Genomic DNA, 21,783 nt, shown 5'->3' on the forward strand with positions numbered 1-21,783 from the left:
ATCTTAAGTATTGCCGGCCTGTGAGAAGACTAGACTACAAGATTAAATAAACTAGAGGTCATGGTCATGGTTGTTTCTATTAGAATTAAAGATCAGATATTATAGAACAAGTGTTGCTTTTATAACATCTTTGTATAAGTTTATTAAAACTTGACGACAGGAAACCGGATTGTCTGCATTATTTTGATTGATTGTCTTCAAAAGTCACCAGAAACTCTCATCGGATACTTTAGTCAAATAGTTGGATGGTGACTTAACACTCGGGTCCTTGAAAAACCTCCCGGATCTAGCTCACTTGAAAAAAGGCTTGTTCAGAATAGTCTCGATTGTGAATGAACCAACGCCCAAGCCAAGGTAACCTCACCCCCCCAAAAAAAAAAGGCTTGTTCAAAATTGTCTCGATCGTAAATGAGCCAAGGAAAGCTCACTAGAAAAAAAGCCTTGTTCAAAATCGTCTCAATTGTAAATGAACTGTGCCAAAGCCAAGTTAACCACACTCATTAGCTGACTCATTTAAATTAAAGCCCAAATTTTAATATATGTAAACTATAACCCAAAATTATAATACAAATTTTCATATATATAAATTATAGATTAAATTACAATTTTTGTCCTTTAAACATAGCTAATTTAATATTATTTTTCAGTTTTTTATATCAACGTGTATGAAGTATAAACTAAATATTAAGCCGGCTCGATAAGTCACGACCTGTCTCTAGCTTTTGATGAACAGAGTTAGAGCTTAACATTTTAGCCTGTTAAGGCCCCAGCTTGACTCGTTTACACCCAAACTTAACCCAAAATTCGCATGTTAGAGCTTACTATATACTGGGCCAAACAGGTCGAACCCGGATAGTATACTACCTAAACCATTATCATCTTCTTTTATACTTAATTTCTAATCTGTACAATAATACAACTTAAACCAAAACCGATTAGGCATTTTATATCTACTTATGAAAAGGTATCAACCAAAATAAAAATATTATTTAACAATTAACAACTTCATTACAAATATAATCCGAATCCAAAACCGAACCCGAACCTTATAAACAAGTATTTGGCTAATTACGTAAATCACTTAACCGGAAGGACCTTGTTGACAATCTCCTGACTGAGAGCCGCAATCTGCGAATCAAGTGACTTGATCGTATCCTCTTTCTGCTTCTCCAAACTCGCCAACGCCTCCGCCAGCTCCGCCTCCACCTTCTTTCGTCCTTCTGCCAACTTCGCATCCACGTCCGCCGCTGTCTCCTTCTTCATCTTATTCAACGCCGCCGATATCTCTGCCCGAGCCGCCCTCATCACCGCCGCTGCCTGCTCCTCCAACGCCTTCACCTCCGCTGACGTGTCCTTCACGCTGCTCAATTTCTCCTTGATTTCCGCATCTCGTTTGTCCATAAAGTTACCTAAGATGAGAGAAAAAAACGAATTAACCGAACTGTAACCGAAAAACCAAACATTTTATATTTTTTGGAAAACCGAATTTTCTACGGGTATTTATTTTTATTTTTATACCCGATTTAACCGAACCCAACTGATTTAACCATTCATATTTTCATTTAAACAATTGACCCAAATTCATGATTAAAGATCAAACTTCCTAGCCTAATAAAAATTTGTAAATTTAAATTATATTTTTAAAGGGGTTGCCCGTTTACCCACTTCTCCATTGTAATTGGATCCTTTTTATTTTAATAGATTTGCATATTTTAAATTAAAAAAAAAAAAAAACTCCAAGCAAAATACATTGGTTAATTAACCGAACTAATCCTTCGGTCGGTGGCAAGTGGCAAAGAATACACCTAAACATCCTGAGTTCGAGTCTCGAAAATACAAGAAATTTGCATTTCAAAAAAAGAAATTAACCAAACTAATCCATAACCGACGGTTAACTGAACATGTCAGTTTTAGTTGTGGCGAAAGCCCATAACATGGATGTAAAAATCCCAACTAGGCGCCGATTAATCCGGTACCCCACCAATTAGTAGCTACTTTGTCGAAATCGGTCAAAACTGAAAATTTAAAATTTGGTATATATATATGTGTGTATATTTGAAAAGTTAGATATAAATTCAAATCCAATTAATCCTACCACTCTGCCGCCTAGCGATTTCTACAATAACCGAGCCGAATGGTGGTCGTTCACCCCTAAAGTAAGTTAAGTTTACCTAAGGGAGAGTAATATAACTTGTCGAGAGCGAACATGAGGAACAAGAACTCAGCTGCGATGATAGGGAGAGTGAGGTCAAAGTCAAAGAGCTGAGCTTTCTCGAACTCTTCGGCGAGTGAAGGGAGTGGGGTGGCGGCGAGGGCGGTGGTGATGGTGGCGGCCAGTGTTAGTGTTTTGGGGGTGATGGAGAAGAGGAGTTTGGGTTTGGTGGTGGTGGTGGTGAGGGGGGTGGATTTGGGGGTGGGTGGAGTGGTGATAAGGGTTTTGGAGGAGGCTGTGATCATGTTGGCCATGAGGATGGTGGGTTGAGAATGCAGAGATGGTGCTGGGAGTGAGTGTAGAGATTGGAAGATGATGAGAGGAAGGAATGTGGGCTTATCTTGTTTGTTTTTGTGCCACACAAAATGATATCAGATTATGTGATGTGAGGTTTTCAATTGCCAACAAACAAAAATCAAAGCTAGTTTTCCTGTCCCAAATTGTCATTTACATTTCTGTTACAAGTTACAATTCATAAACCGGTTTTGACTTTTGTTGATCAAACCAAACCGGTTTTAACCAAAACCGGTTTTGAGTTTTAAACCGGTTTGTGCACCTCTAATGCCAACACTCGAACTTTGGTCATTTCAGAGATAGAAGCTTTAATAATTACTTCAGGAGTTAACCAACCAAGCTTCATAGATGTCTCTTTTGATCAAACATAAATCATATATATTTAAAAAGCAATGTATAAAGCATAAATAAACATTCAAGTTTGTTATTATTATTATATTGGTTATTATTATTTTTTATATGTATATGAATTATATATAAATGTAAATATATATTTAAATTATTTATGACGTCATCCGGGTGAAACACCGGTCCTCCCTTTCGGGTCGGTCCGACCTTTGACCCGGTAAGGTGTCTGGGTCGGGTTTGAAAACATTGGTCCCAACTATATTTTTTTGTTGTTATTGTCGGTTCTAACTAACGAATAAACTGTTAGCGGTCCCATCTTTTAATGTATTTGTAACCTTGGATGGATTTTTAGGAACAAACTACAATTATTGAAGTCGCCGAAACCTTAGAATTATCGTTGGAATCGGTTGGTAGTGTTCAAGTGGTGGTTGGTTGGTGGTGAGTCAGTTAGTGGTGGTGGCGTTCAGGTTGAGTGTTCCATTAACAAATGTGACTTTTTCGGTCAAAAACGTTTTTCCGGCAACTTAAAACTAACGGCGTTAGGACTCTGATAGTCGCGAACCGTTGGGAACAAATACATTAAAAGATGGGACCGTCAGTTGCCAATTCGTTAGTGCGGTCAACAACCAAAAAATGATAGTTAAGATTAACAAAAGAGTTAATTGCAATTATAGTCCCTGCTGTAAAACCTCGGATTTTCGTATTTGAATTCGTTTATGTTTAACCCGTCTTGGAATGTAATTCAGATCTTTCGAATTATTTAAAATTTTATATTTATCAGTATTTAATTTGGTTTAACTTATTTTATATTCTCATAACTTTTAACTTAGAAACTTTTAAAATCGCTTAAAATGGCTAAAAATGCATTTATGAAGTTGCAGGGACTAAAATTGACATTTTTGAAACTTGTTAAAAAATCTTCCACGCCTCGCCACACGGGGAGACCCCTCTATCCCAGCCTCTTGACGCCTAGAGCCCCTTTATGGCTTTATGCAGCTGGTTGGCTTTAGTTTGTTTTTTGTTCGTTTTGAATGCAAAATCGGGTTATTTTTGGCCTAAATCGAGTGTATTGAGCTACAAGAAACCCCCTTGACCCTGATTCATGTCCATATTCATTCTCTCTACTGTAAAAACGAATTTGATGTTTTACATAAGTAGATTTCGTCGTTAAATGAATATTTTATTACCTATACAAGTTAATTGCCTAATAAACAAATTTAAGCCTTTAATATTTAAACCAACTATTCTTTAAGTTTAAACCCTAATTCCTACTGCAAAATTCATCCACCATCCTAAATTTCGTCACCTTGGTCTCCACCATTGATTTCTCCAAGTTCTTCTAGCTTTTCAAGACAGTTGACTTTTCAAAGTTCAAGCATTAATCGTTTGACTCGTGTTCTAGCTTTATCTATTGTGAGTCCAGGTAAGTTATCTAAACAAAAAACCTTTGTTTCATCATAATACATCAAAGCCCTTTAACAATTTCATAAATTAAAAGGGTTTTGATGGTCAATTTGATCCCGGCCCATTTTAGGGCATAATAGTCAAAATATTTGACTATTCGATTTCTCTATTTTCTGTTCAAAACTAGCTTTCGGGCCAGAAGACTTTTATGTTTATTTTGAAATTTGGAGTGTAATGGTCAGAATCCAACTTCCGAATCAAAGTTCGGATTCTGAACAATACCAGCTCGTTTAAATCTTTAAAATCACATAACTTGAGTTTTACACACCTGTATAATTCTGATTCCAGTTGCATCATTCTCAGTTTTAATTCTAGTTTACTATACCAAATTTTCAGGTTATTTTGTATTAGGATCAGTCAGCACATTAATTTCCTTGTTTTCTATTCTTTTATTATTTTGTGTCAGGATTAGTCAGCCACTGAGGTGTCGTCAAGTGTCCCAATAAGGGCCCTTACGGCACCAAAGGTGCCTTTTATACTATATAATAATATCAAATTATTTGTAAATTTAAATTTTATACTTTTCTTTTAGAAAACCGAACCAAAATCAATATTTTAATTCGACAAGTGGTTTTGGTTTTACAATTTCTTTTAATAAGACAACTCACAAAATCTCAAACTTTACTCTTTAATTTCACATTTTTAACAACGGGGTATTTAAGCTCTCACAAGTCACAATTTGAAAAGACATGATTTTTATTAAACACTTTGGTTAGTCTAATCTTAGACTAAATACTTTATTTAAAATTGTTAGAATTAAAAAGTTGCTAGACATTCAAGAAGTGAAAAACAAAAAAACTTGATTTTAGAACTTTTCCTTTCAACAACTTTATCTATTACTCAATACTACACACTCTTCCATTAGTTAGTCTGAGCTCAAGCTAGATTTATATAACCACTTTGTTAATAAAAGATGAGTAACAAAGCAATGAAAAGGAAACTAATTACAAAAGAAAGTCAATTAGGGTTGTAATTATTGCTTAAAATGGGACCAAAAACACATATTATTACTCATCCTTAACCTATGGTAAAGCTTGGACAGAAACACGACGGATGGTTCCCTTGGGCATACCCATGGGCCATGGCCATCCATATAGATATATAGTACCGAGACACCCATAATAAAGGTTACGCATCAAATAATATTAGATGCTTGTCTTTATGTATTATTATTATTTACATATCCTACATTTGAGTAACACCAATTCACCGAACATTCTCATAGAGTGATACTCATAATAAAAGCTATAAAGTTGATATTGCACGTTGTGATCACATTTCTTTATTCAAACTAAAAGCTAATCTTCGTTTCGTGCAGTGAGAAATCCGCAACATTACTTCAAACAATAACCCGTTGGATAACCAAAACCTCCAACATAATCACAAAACGAGCCGGATGGATACATATCCAATCTGCGTAAAACCTCTCTCCTTTCATTACTTTTTGCATCTTCACTTGGCAACGGGTGGCCGAGTCTTACAACATGATAATTCCTCTTTGTCGGGCCTTCTTGTCTTTGGTCCGAAAGCAATCCTCTCATTGTGCAAACAAAATTGGATCGGTATTTCTTACTTGCACCAAACCCTTTATAACCTTCACTAACTTCACTTTTCACAAGACTTTGCTTGTTTTTCATGTCTCTACACAAATCTGATTTGCTTGATGACCTATTAAAAATTTTTAATTAAACTTTATTCATTTTATTTGACAAATATGTACATCTTGTGTTAAAATGAGTTATCTTTAAATTCTAGTTAACATGAGGCTTCAAAGCATTTAAATGGATTTAAGACAACTATCAACTGGTTTAAACTACTTGACCCATTTGACCCGCTTCCTTTATATATTGCATCCTTTGGACACATAATCGATAAAATACAAGGCGAAGAGTATTAAGATTTAATCGATAGAAAGCTTACCCTTCGAACTCATCTTGGCTGTAAGCAAGTTCCACTGGTGTTTCTCCTGCAATCTTGTAGAAGGGTGTATGTCGAACAAACTGAAGCTGTTCAATAAAACCAAATTTGATGCTTAGAAGATTAAGTTCATCTTTAACTATATAAGTTTCAGTATATAAGTGAAGGGGTATGCACCCGCCTTAACATCGAGCGGGGCGGGTCAACCCATAAGATATAGACAAGAGGCTTGAAATCAGTATGTCATGAAGACACAAAGCCAAAACCTATGCGCGTGGCGCATATATATGCTCACGCATATCACATATGCTCACGCATCACATATGCTCACGCATCACACATGCTTGCGCATATCACATGCTCACGCATATCACATCTGCGCATGAAACATCTGCGCGTGAGAATAAAGAGAAGACCTTGCGCATCCCCGGGATAGGCGCATAAAGGACAACACAACAAATGAGACAATAGTCTAATCCAAATCAGGATAAGGACAACCATGATTGTACTTATCAGACAACCTTCCAGAAGGTATCTTTTAAGGAATAAAGAATGTGCTGATGTTGACAGCTGCCAATGAAGGGTGGACAACTCAGCAAAACCCATGTGCCACCACGTGATGGCACATGGGTCAGGTAAAATACCTTGGTCAGAGAATAATCAATGAAAAAGCACCAGGTGTCCTAAGTACACGTGGCGCGAAGCAATAGGAGGAGGCCAAAAGGCCCTAATTGGGTCTGAGCCCAATCATTGGAAACCCTAATACTATAAATACCACACCACCTCCACAGTTGGGGTCGGGCAAGAAATATATTCTGAATCCTTTACTCATTTTCACATTCTTATCTTCTCCCGCAATATCTTATTCTCACACCGGAGGGTTACCCCAAAGAGGACCCCTCTGTCCCTTTCTGAGGGGTAAGCTCACGATGCTGTTCGTTTTGTAGGTGGAAGAACTCGTATCTCGGAAAACCATCGGTGATATAGCACACTCATACCCGAGGAATGTAGATCGAATACAAGTAAGTCGATCCACGCTTCTTCAATAAGAATTAAGAGCATATGAATATCTGGTATCTTATATGCACACCATATGAATAACCTCACCTGATCACCATTCTTGATCCCATAACGCGCAATAGGATCTCGGTCACGAAGGAGCTTCATATGCTCAAAGCATAGGCAAAAATGCCCCCATACACGTGGCCTGCAAACAAAAGCTTTACAAACTATTATCCTATACAATTATCCTACACAATTTCACTTTCAGATCCAATAGATATTAGCAGTAGACCATGAATAATGAGTGCTTTAAATAGGATAAACATGCATACCATGAAATCTTCCAATCTCCTTGTCTAGGTATATGATTGAAAGCAGCCTCCACTGCTTGTTTCAGTTTAGCAACCGTTAATTTCTTCGTAACCGTAATATCTGAATCACACATATCACCCATTATTTCTTTAATTTCTATACTAGAAAAACATAAACTTGCATTAACCGGTACACGCGCAACTGACCCTGGTTACTCATGCAGAGAACTGGGTTAAACACGCGTAACTGACACATAGCCAGCTCTGCATGCGTAACTGGCATTTAAACATGCACAACCAACACCACTGCCCACGTGCGTAACCAGCACTGAAAACCATAAGTAAAGCTGAAACGTAAAGCACTTAAAAAAGCATTCTTTAAATTTAAACCAACCCATTTTGATTTTTGACACGACCCCTTTCGACCTAAACACGTACCATACCAAACCAAACCAAACTAGCCCTCCCCTAATTAATAAGGGAAATTTCTTAAAATAACCCAAGTGATGAGACATATTCCAAAAAATGACCCACCCTTTTGAAAAATTCCCAAAATGGTCCGTCTCAATCACATCTGCACAATGAGATTTAACGGTGAATGAGAAACTGCCACGTGGTTTCAAATCTGCTCGCGACGATGAGATTTGAGCTCGGTCTCATCATAGAGATTTGAAGCCACATGGAAGTTCCTCATTCGCCGTTGAATCTCATCATGAAGATGAGATTGACACGGGTCTTCCTTGGAAATTTTCAAAATGGTGGATTATTTTAGGAATCTCTCTCATCACCGGCCAGGGTTATTTTGGGAATAAAAAAATTCCAAATTAATAATGATGCAATTCATGTAACAAATTAATCAATCCATAGACATTACCAAACGTTGATCCGTCTAATTTGAGAATAGAGAGTCTGATCGGTTGCGAAGAAAATCTTCCAAACAAAACTCGCTTCCAATAGCTTCTTTTTTCATGCAAGAATGGCGGGAAAGAACATGGAGTTGTTCCGATGGTAAACGGTGATGATCGACTCATCTCAAGCTGAACGTTACGATTATAATCATCTTCCTGCGCCTGGTTCGATGAATGCAACATCTTTTAATAATCTTTTAAGTATGAGAAAGTCACCAACAGAAGTACGTGATGGTTGTTATAATTTGATTGAAACAGATTATGGATTGGATGATGAATGCATTAATCTATTTATGATAAGGATATATGCGGAAACTGGTTAGGGTTTGAAGTTTGGATTTGGATTTGGAGGGAGGAAGCGTTTGCTTCTGCGAATTTAATGACAAGGTAATTTGACACTTTCTTAAAATAGCTGTGGATGAGCCATATGTTGTCTTGGTATTAATCATGGAATGTTATGTATGTATGGTAATAGGATCCAAAATCACGTTTCCTAACTTATTAAGTATATATTGGCCATAAATATATATATCACTAGAAATTATCAATCACAAGTTATCACTTGTAAGGATTAAAGGACGTTTTCGTCGAAAAGTTACCGCTAATGAAGATAAAAAAAGTTGTTAGCCTGTTGATAAAGATTGATTGTGACAATCTCACTCTTATCCTTAATCGAAGAAAGTAATGATGCCACAGTAGTTAGATATTTCATAAAACCCGACATAAAACATCAGAAGAGGTATTTGGTAATGGGATTTTAACAAAAAAAAGAAAAAAAAATGTTCGTGGGGCGGCGTAGACAACTCCAAACATATATATCATTTCCCCTTGGATCATACCGGTAAATCTTTTTTATTATTCTTTGTTCTAGGTAATAGAATAGTTTGCTAATCCACCAACTTTTTGTCTTTATATTTCCAAATTTATGAAGAATAAAATTACATAAAGGTTAAAATAGTAAAGAGAGGGAGAGAGAAACTCCAATGGTAATTTTTAATAAACTAATAAATACACATGTCCTCTCTGATATCCACAAATAAAAGGTAATTTGATACACATAAGGTGTGTTTGGCAAAACTAGCTAGAAGCTGGTAGCGTTTTAGATATATTCAAATGTTTGGCAGAGTAGCTGGAGCTTTTAATAAAATGCATAAAATGATCAAAATGGGCATAACTAAAAAAAATAATATTAAATGTACTTATTTTGAAAGGTTATTTAAGTAATTAAAATACTAAAAGCTTGTAGCTCTTTCTAAACGCTACTAGTTGGAGCTTTAAGCTTTTTCTCATTATCTAAAAGCTTCAAGCTCCTTCAACCAAATAAGGCTTTTAATTGAGTATGAGCGTTTTCTTAAAAAACTTGAAGCCACTAAAAACTCCTTGCCAAACATACCTATGGTATAAGACCAAATTTCATTTAAAATCAAGTTAAGTTCGTTTCAAACTATTATTAAACAAACCTACAATTAGAGGTGTGGAAAAACACCCGTTAACCTGACCCACTACTCCAAGAACCTGGTTAGAACCCAACCCAACCCAACCCAACCCAACCCAACCCAACCCAACCCAAGCTGCCAGTTCGTATACTAGTCGCAGTCCCATTCCCTCAAACTGGTTAGAGCTTCACCCGATTTGAAAAGGATGCCCTCCACAGCTTTGATGCATGAATTTGCCGATACTTCAAACACTCTTTCTTATTAACAATCAATTGATTACTTCTTCGTCATCACTCTTTCGGTATTACTCTGATTCAGTTCACGATTCAAGTTAATTATAAACAACTTTCATCATCGATATATGATGATCGCCATCAGTTTCTTAACCTCTTGTTTGATTAATAGCTCAATCGTAAACCCTAATCTGCTATGCAATTATTACTTGTTCACTAATCTATGCTTATAGTTCTGAAATTACTCTCTCTTATTAGTTAAGTTAGGGCACAAATTGTAAAAAAATTGAATAAGTTATGAATTTATAGTTATAATAATTTGTTGCTTTCACTAGTGTATGTAAATCTGTGTTTACTGTTTAGGATGATTATTATTTTGTGTATTTGTTTAAAATTAAGAGGTATAGACTTCATCGGATTATGCTCGGAATATTATCTTCATGCAATTAGAGCACAGACTAATGAATTTATTATATTTGTAGTTATAGTTTGTTGTTTCACCGGTGTAGTTCTTTCTGTAAATCTGTATTTAGTATTATTTGTTTACCTTGATATTAAGTGAAAGTAGAGCGATATCAGACGTTTTGGGAGCTAATTGTACAAGATTAAGCTTTATACTAGGGGTGAGCACGGTTCGGTTTGCGTCAAAACTGAACCAAAAACCAAAATTTCAGTTAATCGTTCGTTTTGTTTTTTTTGGTTTCGTCCATTCGAGCTTAAAAATTTTGGACCGAAAAAGAAAAAATTGGCCCAAATTTATAAATTTGGGACTAAATCATTTTGTTAAATTAATAAATAATTGATTTTTATATATTTGGGTTACAAATTACTTATAATAAAAAATAAGAAATGAAAATCAATAAGCGCGATTCGGTTTTTATTACATGTAAAACCAAAACCGAACCATAAGTTTGGTTTTAATAAAACGTAAAACCAAACCATCAGTTTTCGTTTCGGTTCCGTTTGGTTTGGTTATTTGGGTTTCATGCACACTTCTACTTCTACCTTATACATCTTTTAAATAGCCCATTGTATTAGGAGTTTATGACTTATTGTTGCTTAAAAATGATATCTGATCAGTTTGTCTTCCATCAAGAATACATGGCTGCAAAAGTTGTTGAAAATCAACCCTCAACCTCCTTTGACTTTGAGATTGTTGATAAGGATTATGATCAGCTTACAACTACTGATGCATCTGCTAACCATATCAATCCATGGATAAACCCTGCATCTATTAAACTTAGACATCGACTCGGAAGGGGCCCGTTTGGTGATGTCTGGTTAGCAACTCGTCATCAAGTCACTGAAGATCATGAAAAGTATCATGAAGTGGCCGTTAAGATGTTACATCATATTAAGGAAGATAACATTAAAGCTGTGCTGGATAAATGTAATGTTTTGTTTTCCAAATCTCAAGGATTACAAGGTGCTTGTTGGTTACATGGTGTTTCAGTTATTAATGGAAAGGTAAATAAGCATATTCTTCCTTTAATGTAATTATATTTCCTCTGTCTTAACTCTCAAAATAAATACAATGTTTGACTTCCCGTAGTTTATTAAGAGTGTTTAATTAGGCTTGTAAACAAACTGAACCGAGCGGACACGAATAGAGCATGTTCATGTTCATTTGTTTAACTTCAACTGAAGAAACAATCAAACACGAACAATTGAACTAACTGGGCTTCTTATTCATGTTCGTCTGTTAAGAAAATGAAGTGTTCGTGTTTGTTTTTGTTCGTGTTCTTTTTTGTTCGTTCGTTAATGGTAAACGGTAAATGAAAAGTTCATGAAGGTAAACTAACGAACCTAACTGAACATAGGTGAACAAACATAAATGAGCTAGCCTAAAACCAATATATAGTAAATGTGAAACAACAATGTGTTGGGCATAAAAAGATATTAAACCCAGACAAAATTGTAACGGGCCTAAAAAACTAAAATGAATATATTAATGAATGTAAACGAACGAACTTACAAAAATGTATAGTAACGAACATAAATTAACAAATGGGACATGTGTTCATGTTCTTAATAAACGAACATAAACAAACTTCCGGCTGAATGGTTCACTAAACGTTTGGTTCGTTTACAGGCCTATGTTTGATGACAGTATTTTGTATTGATTACTAATGTGTGAATGACAGAATGAGTAAATATGATTATGAAGTTTTTAGTTACCATTGTTAAAAGATTTCATTTATTTCAGATATGCATTATTATGAAGTTTTATGAGGGGTCAATTGGTGACCAGATGGCCCGTCTTAAAGAAGGAAAGTTTTCTTTGAGTGATGTTCTGAGGTATATTGTTATATTATGATGGAATAATATTATGTTACTTTGTTTAGTTATTGATCAATATGATAATATTTACAGGTATGGAATTGATCTAACACAGGGAATTATGGAAATGCATTCAAAAGAGATTTTAGTTCTTAATCTTAAACCGTTCAATATCCTCATAAACGAAGACAACAAAGCAATTTTGGGTGATTTGGGAATTCCTTATATTCTTTTAGGGGTACCGTTACCTAGTTCAGATATGACCAGAAGACTCGGTACACCGAACTATATGGCCCCTGAACAATGGCAACCTGATGTTAGAGGTCCTTTGGCTTTTGAAACTGATTCATGGGGTTTCGGCTGCACCATTCTGGAAATGTTGACCGGTCAACAACCTTGGTGTGGTAAGTCTATTGACGAGATATATGACTTGGTTGTTAGAAAGCAAGAAAAACCACAAGTTCCAAATGGTCTTCCACCCAATGTCAAAAGTGTAATTCTTGGTTGTTTTGAGTATGACTTCCGGAGTCGTCCTTTAATGTCAGATATATTGCGTGTCTTCGAAAGGTATGTATATATACATATATGTTTCATATTGTAAATCTACTGCTTTACCCGAACTAACTGAACCGATGTAACCAAATCTAACCAGAAACTGATGGGTTGGTTTTGACTTTTTTTAAAAACCAACAAAACTGAAGTTTTACCTCTGTCAAATGGTAAAGCTCAAATTATTCAAGCCCAAATGTCTGTTAACCATTTCTTAAGTGGTTAAAAATTTCAAGCCCAAATTTTCAGGCCCAGTACTTTGTTTCGGGCTACTTTAGTTAGGCCCAACATTTCGTGACTGATTCTTGTTCATGGTTAACAAACCCAAAACCGAACCAAATCAACTTGTACAAGCGGTTATCCATTACCGATCATCATTCTCCTGTTAACCAATAGTTCGGTTATGGTTATGGTTTCGGCCTTCGGGCCACAAGAGACCTAAACCAACCCATGCACACCCCTACTGCTTTCTATTTTATACTCTAATCTGTTTTATACAATTTTTTTACAGCTCAAAAAATGCAGTTTACCAAGATGGGAATTGGATAAATATTGGTAGTAGGGGTATTTTAGACAAATCAAACTGGAATGGGTACACAGAATGGTTTTTATCAAAAGACCATCTTCAAGTGAGCGATACGGTTCGATCCAGAAAACCGCTAAACTCGTGCAAGCTGGAAAACATGCTGGTCCCAGAAGGGACAATCGTCGGTTTAATCACTGACAATGATCAAAACGGTTATGTTTTGGTGCGGGTACATGGCATACATGATCCTGTCAGGGTCCACGGATCAACATTGGAGCGGGTCACATTTGGGCTAGCAGCAGGGGATTGGGTCCGTTTAACGAAAGAAAATAAGAAACACTCTCCTGTTGGTGTCATTCATTCGATTACCCGTGATGGAAATGTATCCGTTGGTGTTATCGGGTTTGAAACAGCTTGGAAAGGCGTTTATTCTGATCTCCAGATGGCGGAAACTTATTGTCCAGGCCAGTTTGTAAGGCTAAAATGTTACGTTTTTAGCCCGAGATTTCAGTGGTTAGGAAAACGAGGGTGTGAGTGGGCCACGGGTCGGGTTTCTCACGTGTTACCGAACGGGTGTCTAGTTGTTAAGTTTCCGGGAAAACTCACGTTTGGCGATGAAACAAGTTGTTTTTTGGCTGATCCGGCGGAAGTTGAATTGGTGTCGTTTAGTACGAGTGATAATATGATGAAAAAGTATCAGCATCTTGAGGATTTTCATTGGGCTGTAAGACCGGTATTGGTTTCTTTAGGGTTGTTGACTGTGGTTAAGTTGGGGGTTTCTGTCCCGAAGAAATTAGGGAAATCAAGAAATAATAAGTCTGAAACCGCGGAGGCTCAGCGGGCCGGTGATATGGGGAATGCAAAATGGCTTCCTCCAAATATGGCTAATATTATTTTCAAAGAAGGGGTTACTACAACCTACTAATTCCAGGTAATTCTTGAAAGTCAAACCTAAAGTTATGGTTGATTTTATTTGGTGTTTGCAGTCTTGAATCTTTATGTAAATAGCTGACTGCTTTGTTTTACATATATTTAATGGTGTTGAATATATATCGACTTTCATAGTTTGTGAATATTCTAGTGAATTGAATATCTATACTATATATAATATACCGGGTAAATTAAGACGCTTATTTTAAGTAATTTACAACATTTAATGCAGAACATATAATAGGGGCAAAAATGTCTGTTATATAGAATCCTCAATGCAATTGTAAATATTTCTTCAAAATATTTACAATTTTAATTAAGTTACAACATTGGTCCTAATCTTTTACTTATATATTCTTTTATTTCCACTTTTAAGCCAATTACCCTCACGATTTTTAAACGATCATTACATTTTAATACGTTAATATTTTTTAAAATAAATGACATCATAAAAACGAGCATTTTATTATCTTTAATTTGAGTATGATATTGCTATAGTTTTCGAAGTAAAGAAAAACATTTTATGCATATATGTTGCGGTTAGGTTTTGATGGCTTTATATTAAACCATGAGCCAACTTTACACGTTTTTTTTTGTCGCCGAAAACCAAAACTAAACTGTTTAAAATTATAACCCAACTACGCCGAACCATTACCAACGACTTGGTTTTCCAATAGAGTTTGTACTTCGATAATAAATTGAGTTTAAAATAAGAATTATTAATCTATCTATACATTCACTTCAAACTAAACACCAACTAATATGTTATTTAAGAGAAACATAATATGCAAAGATTACTTTGGTCATATAAATGATAAATCTTATTGCAACAAATAGAAGGCGGATTCATAACAAAAACAAATATTACAAAAAAATCATATTGGAAATTGGGTTAAGTTAAAGTTGTAATAGACGAGTTTACTCATATCAAATAAAACTTTGTTTAACTATATTTTAACTATATCTATTATATATATTATAAAACATATCTAATATTAAATATGTAAATAATTAACATTTCAATATGTACGATCAGCTTCGTTTCAATCGTGAAATCAAATTGATGAACGGTCTCATAATTTACGGAAGAATGAACACCCATAAATTTATTACATGATTATCAAAGTATGTGTTTTCCACTGCATCGCGCGGGCACTCTTCTAGCGTTATAAGATGTAGCAGTAGACCATAGATGCAATGCAAAGCAACAAAATAGAAGCAATATTGTAACATCCATATAGGAGGGGATCAATAAATTATATAAGTTCATATATATATTTAATAAAAGAAGCAATATTGTAACATCCGTATTCGGATGAATTCTGTTTGGTTGAGAATTTTGAATTTGGATCGGTTTGGTTTTTTAGGATACAAGAAGAAAATTTTCAAATCTGACCCAAACAAACCCGAATAACCTTTATCCGATATGATGATCGCCCCTAGTGATGAGGGTAAAAATTAATTTACCTTAAAAGTAAGACGTTACTTACCGGTTATTAGACATGTATTTTTAGTAGTTACTGTTGGGAACATTCATGTGGTAGATTAGATGGAAATCGTACACAACAGGGTCCCTATATTCGATTCATGACTACACTTAACTTTAAACATCAAATTGTGTGTTGTCCACATCGTTGCTCTTCGCCCTCTAAAGGACATCATGATCCGTGTAAATGTGGGACTTGAAATTTAGAGATTAGGTCATTTGGGGCCTAGTTGGGCCTCGCCAAAGAGTAGATTGGGGCCTAGCTAAAATGATTAAAAAAGTTTTACCCAAAATTATTGGGCCGTACGGGCTTCAACCTCTCTGTTACATTTCATCCTTTCACCATTTCTATTATGTTTCCTTGGTGGTTTCAGTTGTGTCATGCCACTTGCCAGTATAAAGGATTTTGGGTTGGCGTGTTGAATATGTGAATATGAAGTTGACCCATGTATTTATTCATGTTGTGTCGTCACTCGCCACACACACTCTTAAAATTGTGTCATGTTTCGGTCAACTCGCTTAATGTTCATTTGCAAAGATGATTAGCACCTAGTAATTAAAACAATTCAAACAACAAATAACTCAACCTCAAATGATCAATATTTTAATTGGTGTCTTTAATCATTATCTTTCATTCCTAACTCTTAATGCATTATGTACTAGTCTTCACTTGTGAGTAGTTATCGAGCAACTTCACCAGCGTTGTCTCCGGCGATTCCCTCTGCTCCGACGGCGGGGACTCCAGTAGTCCAACTCTTCATACTTCGTCGTCATGTTTATACCTGTCCATCTCCATTTGCAACCGGCAAACCCCTAAAACCGTGAATGTAATCGGTGTTTTCTGTTTCGATTTGGGTTTTTTGTTCTAGCATGTTATTACTCCGGTAATTAACTAAACTATTAATCGAAAAAATGTTTACTGCTAATCGTATTTGCTTTTCCATTTTGAAATTTGAGAACTAACTGCTAAAATCGGTCTTCAATTAACTGCCAACCAATCATCGGTCAAAGATTAAGGTAACCACAGTACTTTAATTATTGTTATGGTGTTAAAATCCCATTTCTCTATAGAATGTTCATTTACAATTTACACACACATGAATTTTACATTATAGGCCTTCACTCATGCATATATGTGGATTAGCATATTACGTTTCGGGATTACATGCATGGATCCCGTGGGTATGATTCCCAAACTGATGGGTCCGCTTGGTTAGCAATAGATAACAACTGCAAAAGTAGAGACACCGGGTTTTCAGTTACAACAATGAAACAAACATGGTGTTGATTGACGGCAGTTTAGCAAAGCGATTCTTTAACCCGGTTTTTGGATATTAAAAATTATCTCTTCTTTCCTTTAAATAAGTATAAAACGGGCTAAGTTGGGACAGTCATTGGCTAGATTCGAAGGAATTGGCAAAAAGGAATTAAAAAAAAAGAGACATTGAATTGACTGTTTTAATTGCCAGCCTTTCTTTGAAGGTCATAATAGTATCAATATGCCTCTTTTAATAGAAGCCTAATACAAGGAGGTGTTAAGTAGTCTTGATATGGTTTAGAACATTGGTTATGAGTACTTTGAATGTTGGTCGGTTTGAAATTTGTTTTACTAACGGGTCACTTTGACTTACTTTCAGGTTTCGGGTATCGATCACAACAAATATATTATTTTTTTTTTCATACAGATACTTGTTTTACTTGGTAAAAATACTGGTTACCATTCCATGGATACATGGTAAAAGGAGTGCGTTGAAAAATATGGCTGCATGACAAGATTCTCACAAGGTATAAATTATCATTGGAAAATTTCTTTTTATTTATGATTATATATATATATATATATATTTTTTTTTCTACATATAATTCTGCTTCACTTTGAGCCTTGAGCAAGTAACATGACGAATATAAAGTGCCTTAAGCATGTTTAGTCTGCTGTCATGAGGCTGTAGCGAGTCAAGTCAAGATCGTTTATTAGGCATGACATAATCAGAGGACGACAAGTGCGATGTTTTCCACTTGCAACATCTATTGCAGCCATGGCGTTCTAATGAACAGATTTGAGCCAAATGGGTAAAGAGGCTGCATGTCCGGAAATCAATTGTATTAATATATTTTTATTTTTATTTTTTTTATCTTATATGTTTCTTTATACAATACAAACAGTTTTGTATTTTTCATAGATTTAAATTAAAGGCAGTTTATAAGTCGTTTCGACTTAGTTTTTCGTTTCTATGTTTTATGTTTCGGTCTAATTTTTACGAATTCAAGTATGTGCGTGGTTCAATTTTTTACATCTATTATTGTTCGGGTCAACAGTCCCGGCGCAACGCGCGGGTCTTAGATACTAGTTCTACAGTCTAATTATGAGTTTTTTTTAATACGGCAACCTATTTATTAAACAATTGTGTTTAGGCCAACCCGTTTATTAAACGAGTGGTGTTTATATTGACCTGTTTAACAAATGGGTCCAAATGGGTCGTGTTAACTAACCCAAATCCTGTTTATCATGTCATGAATTACTACCTCGAAAACAAAAAAGCCATTATTAGCCTTTTTTTTTTTTATCAATTTACACTTCTCATTTTACTTATTTAGGAGCAAAAAAGTTGATCGATGTCATTCTTATTTTAGTGGGGTGGTAAGATGATTAAGGTGTGAAATTGAAGGTCATGAGTTCAAACCATATAGAGTGTAAAAGTTTAGTCGTTCAAAAAAAAAAAAAAACTTGATTGATGATCTTCTTTCCCTTCAAATAAGCCGTTATCGTTGTCTCTTGTGGTTGCAGCGATTGAGATTATGCAGAAAGTTGAATAATATGGTGATAATTTATCTAGCGAATAGTATGGTGAGAATTTAGGCCCCTAAGGTACATTTCATTATTAAGAATAATATCAAAAAAAAAAAAAGGAAATGCTTAAGAAACAAATTGGACCCATTCTCTTTTATACAGACGCATGTTTGTATGTTTACAGTTTTATAGTGTGTTTTTAGTCTTTTTAATTTTAGTTATAGACTTATAGTTATATTTTAAAATTTATAACACAACCCCATTCATACATAAGACTTTTTAGAAATATGAATGCAATATTTGTATTTGTTGTACTAATAATAAATGTATATAATTATATATTATTTCCAATCTTTATATAATATAATTAATATAGAAGAATTGCATTATGTTAAATTTTAATAAGATGTGTGAGCTAGAGGTTGGAAAGTGAAGTTGTATAAACATAGGATGCAAATGCTTTAAATTCTCTAGTATATGCACTATTAATATTGTAAAAGTTGCATGATCTACGAAGACTGGAAAGTGAAGTTGTATAAGCATAGGATGCAAATGCATTTATTTCTCTAGCCATTGCATTATTATTGCTCTGCAACATGAGGATCTAATCATGATAAGGAAAAAATGAAGATAAACTTGTCATCTACTGTTATAATAAACAAAAATTCATTGTGTCACATAGCCTATTGTTAAACCATCATATTTAATATCTAATTGTGCCACATGGCCTACATATTTGAAATCAAGTGATTAATTTGGTATTTGGAAATTCTCTTTTGCCCGGTATTGTTTCATTCAAGCCGCCTCTTTCTCACTTTCCAATTTCACTTCCCTAATTAACGCATCCTTTGATGGTGTGCTCATAAGTGTGCAGGTTTCTAAAAAATGTTGAAATAGAAATTAGAAGAAGTTACCATACTAGATATATATTATTAATCAATAGTTTATAGTATAGAATTTCAAATAGTTATGAACATTATCCACAAAATCTAAACATGGATATACTAATGTGCTTTTTTTCTTTACTGTGATTTAACATTTATACTTTCTTGCAAATCGTATATACCATGACATCATGTTTAGAAAACAATTCAATGCATATTAAACAGATTGGAACTATGAATTATGTGTTGTACATGTTATCTTGCAAGAATTTTATATAGGCGTTGAACCCTTATAACATATATACTCATGGTCCTTTCCATTTACATGTGTTAAAAGTCCAAAGTTCTAACTGCTCTAGAGTACAAACCCAAGTTTGGCACACTGAAAGAAACCCTATACGACACATTTAATTTAACTAATTTATATATATATCTTTTAATATTTTGTATTTTGAAATGATAGTTGGTGGAACTGAAAGAGACCGAAAAGAAATCTCCCAAGGATGAAGTTTTACAGATTATTTGTATACTCTTAATATGGGATGAAGTTTTTACAGATTTATTTTGCACTTTCTAAGGTTAAAAACCAAAGATGGAGTAAAACTTTTAATATTCAGTGAAGAGGGTAAACTTTCAAATAAAGCTAACAATCTTTTTATACAAAAATTTTCCATCTATTTTGTCCTTCATTTATTTAATTTTTAATATATTGAACGTCATAATACATATTCATATTCATTCAATATCAAATTAAAATTATTTTAAGTATTTTACATTGTTTTGTTCTTTTTATATATATATTTTATCCAGCCCGTGTTTACACGGATATTTAACCTAGTTATATTATATACTAAGATAGAGCCTGTGTGATATACGAATGGTTAAAAAATACAACAAAAAAGTTAACTTTAATAATATACATAATAATTAATAACATATCTTATGGATTCATAAGATATAAATAAGACAAATAGGAAATAGATAATCTCACATTTTGTACATTAGCCGATAATAATCTCACATTTAAAAAACACTGCCAACGGTCCAACCTTTCCACTATGTTTCTCTCAATGGACCTCAGTTAAAAATATTTAACGTATTGTTAAGTTGTTTTAAATCAATCGACTCGTGTTATTCTTCAGATCAAAAGCCCTAAAACAACGATTTTGAAATTTGGAAAACAACTTAACAATACGTTAAGTGTTTTTTAACTGAGGTCCTTTGAGAGAAATATAGTGGAAAGGTTGGACCGTTGGCAGAGACTTTTAAATGTGAGATTATTATCGGCCAATACACAAAATGTAAGATTATTTATTTCCAGCCTGTCTTATTTATATTTTATTAATCCATAAGATATGCTATTATGTATATTATTAGTCATCTGTGTATCACACGGGCTCTATATAATATAATGACAAGTTTATCTTCATTTTTTCCTTATCATGATGTGATCCTTATGTTGCAGAGCAATAATAATGCAAATGGCTAGAGAAATAAATGCATTTGCATCCTATGCTTATACAGCTTCACTTTCCAGTCTTCGTAGATCATGCAACTTTTACAATATTAATAGTGCATATACTAGAGAATTTAAAGCATTTGCATCCTATGTTTATACAACTTCACTTTCCAACCTCTAGCTCACACATCTTATTAAAATTTAACATAATGCAATTCTTCTATATTAATTATATTATATAAAGATTGGAAATAATATATAATTATATACATTTATTATTAGTACAACAAATTAATACAAATGCAAATATTGCATTGATATTTATGAAAAGTCTTACATATATGAATGGAGGTATGTGTTATAAATTTCAAAATATAACTATGTCTATAACTAAAATTAAAAAAACTAAAACACGTTATAAAAACCGTAAACATACAAACATGCGTCTTTATAAAAGAGAATGGGTCCAATTTGTTTCTTAAGCATTTATATTTTTATTTGTTATTATTCTTACTAATGAGATGTAACTTAGGGCCTACTAAAGATTCTCTATCATCTACTATGAACCGCTTCATTCCTTCACGTGTAATCTCATATTTTTGTACTGCGTAATAACATATACAATGACATCTTATTTTTATGTAAGTATTAATTATTTAGTTTGTATTTATATCAATAATTATAAAAAAATTCTAGGTGTTCTAGATTTATCACTACCATTACCAAGTACCTAATCTATCCACATTTGAACCCCTC

At 34.2% G+C, this 21,783-nt stretch overlaps 3 protein-coding genes across 3 annotated transcripts; 1 reads left to right on the forward strand and 2 right to left on the reverse strand.

Annotated features, from left to right (window-relative positions):
* Window positions 1-967: 967 nt before the first annotated feature.
* LOC143624953 (ATP synthase subunit b', chloroplastic-like) lies at window positions 968-2,490 on the reverse strand. The gene is made up of 2 exons (XM_077095443.1): window positions 2,172-2,490; window positions 968-1,409 (listed from the first exon to the last, which is right to left on the reverse strand). Exons 1-2 carry the CDS (start codon window positions 2,464-2,466, stop codon window positions 1,078-1,080), a joined length of 627 nt encoding a protein of 208 aa, XP_076951558.1. The 5' UTR covers window positions 2,467-2,490; the 3' UTR covers window positions 968-1,077.
* A 3,162-nt stretch (window positions 2,491-5,652) lies between these two features.
* On the reverse strand, window positions 5,653-7,831 carry LOC143624922 (uncharacterized). Its single transcript, XM_077095417.1, has 5 exons — window positions 7,756-7,831; window positions 7,570-7,669; window positions 7,343-7,442; window positions 6,239-6,324; window positions 5,653-5,986 (listed from the first exon to the last, which is right to left on the reverse strand). The coding sequence occupies exons 1-5, from the start codon at window positions 7,829-7,831 to the stop codon at window positions 5,653-5,655; spliced, it is 696 nt and encodes a 231-aa protein (XP_076951532.1).
* A 2,346-nt stretch (window positions 7,832-10,177) lies between these two features.
* On the forward strand, window positions 10,178-14,406 carry LOC143624954 (protein KINASE OF THE OUTER CHLOROPLAST MEMBRANE 1-like). Its single transcript, XM_077095444.1, has 5 exons — window positions 10,178-10,193; window positions 11,206-11,592; window positions 12,332-12,423; window positions 12,499-12,972; window positions 13,466-14,406. The coding sequence occupies exons 2-5, from the start codon at window positions 11,227-11,229 to the stop codon at window positions 14,403-14,405; spliced, it is 1,872 nt and encodes a 623-aa protein (XP_076951559.1). The 5' UTR covers window positions 10,178-10,193; window positions 11,206-11,226; the 3' UTR covers window position 14,406.
* The last annotated feature ends 7,377 nt before the right edge of the window (window positions 14,407-21,783 follow it).

The sequence above is a fragment of the Bidens hawaiensis genome, unplaced genomic scaffold (genome assembly GCF_021521415.1).
Source record: "Bidens hawaiensis isolate Kalapana, Puna unplaced genomic scaffold, B.hawaiensis_p1.1 tig00004003_1, whole genome shotgun sequence".
Lineage (NCBI taxonomy): Eukaryota > Viridiplantae > Streptophyta > Magnoliopsida > Asterales > Asteraceae > Bidens > Bidens hawaiensis.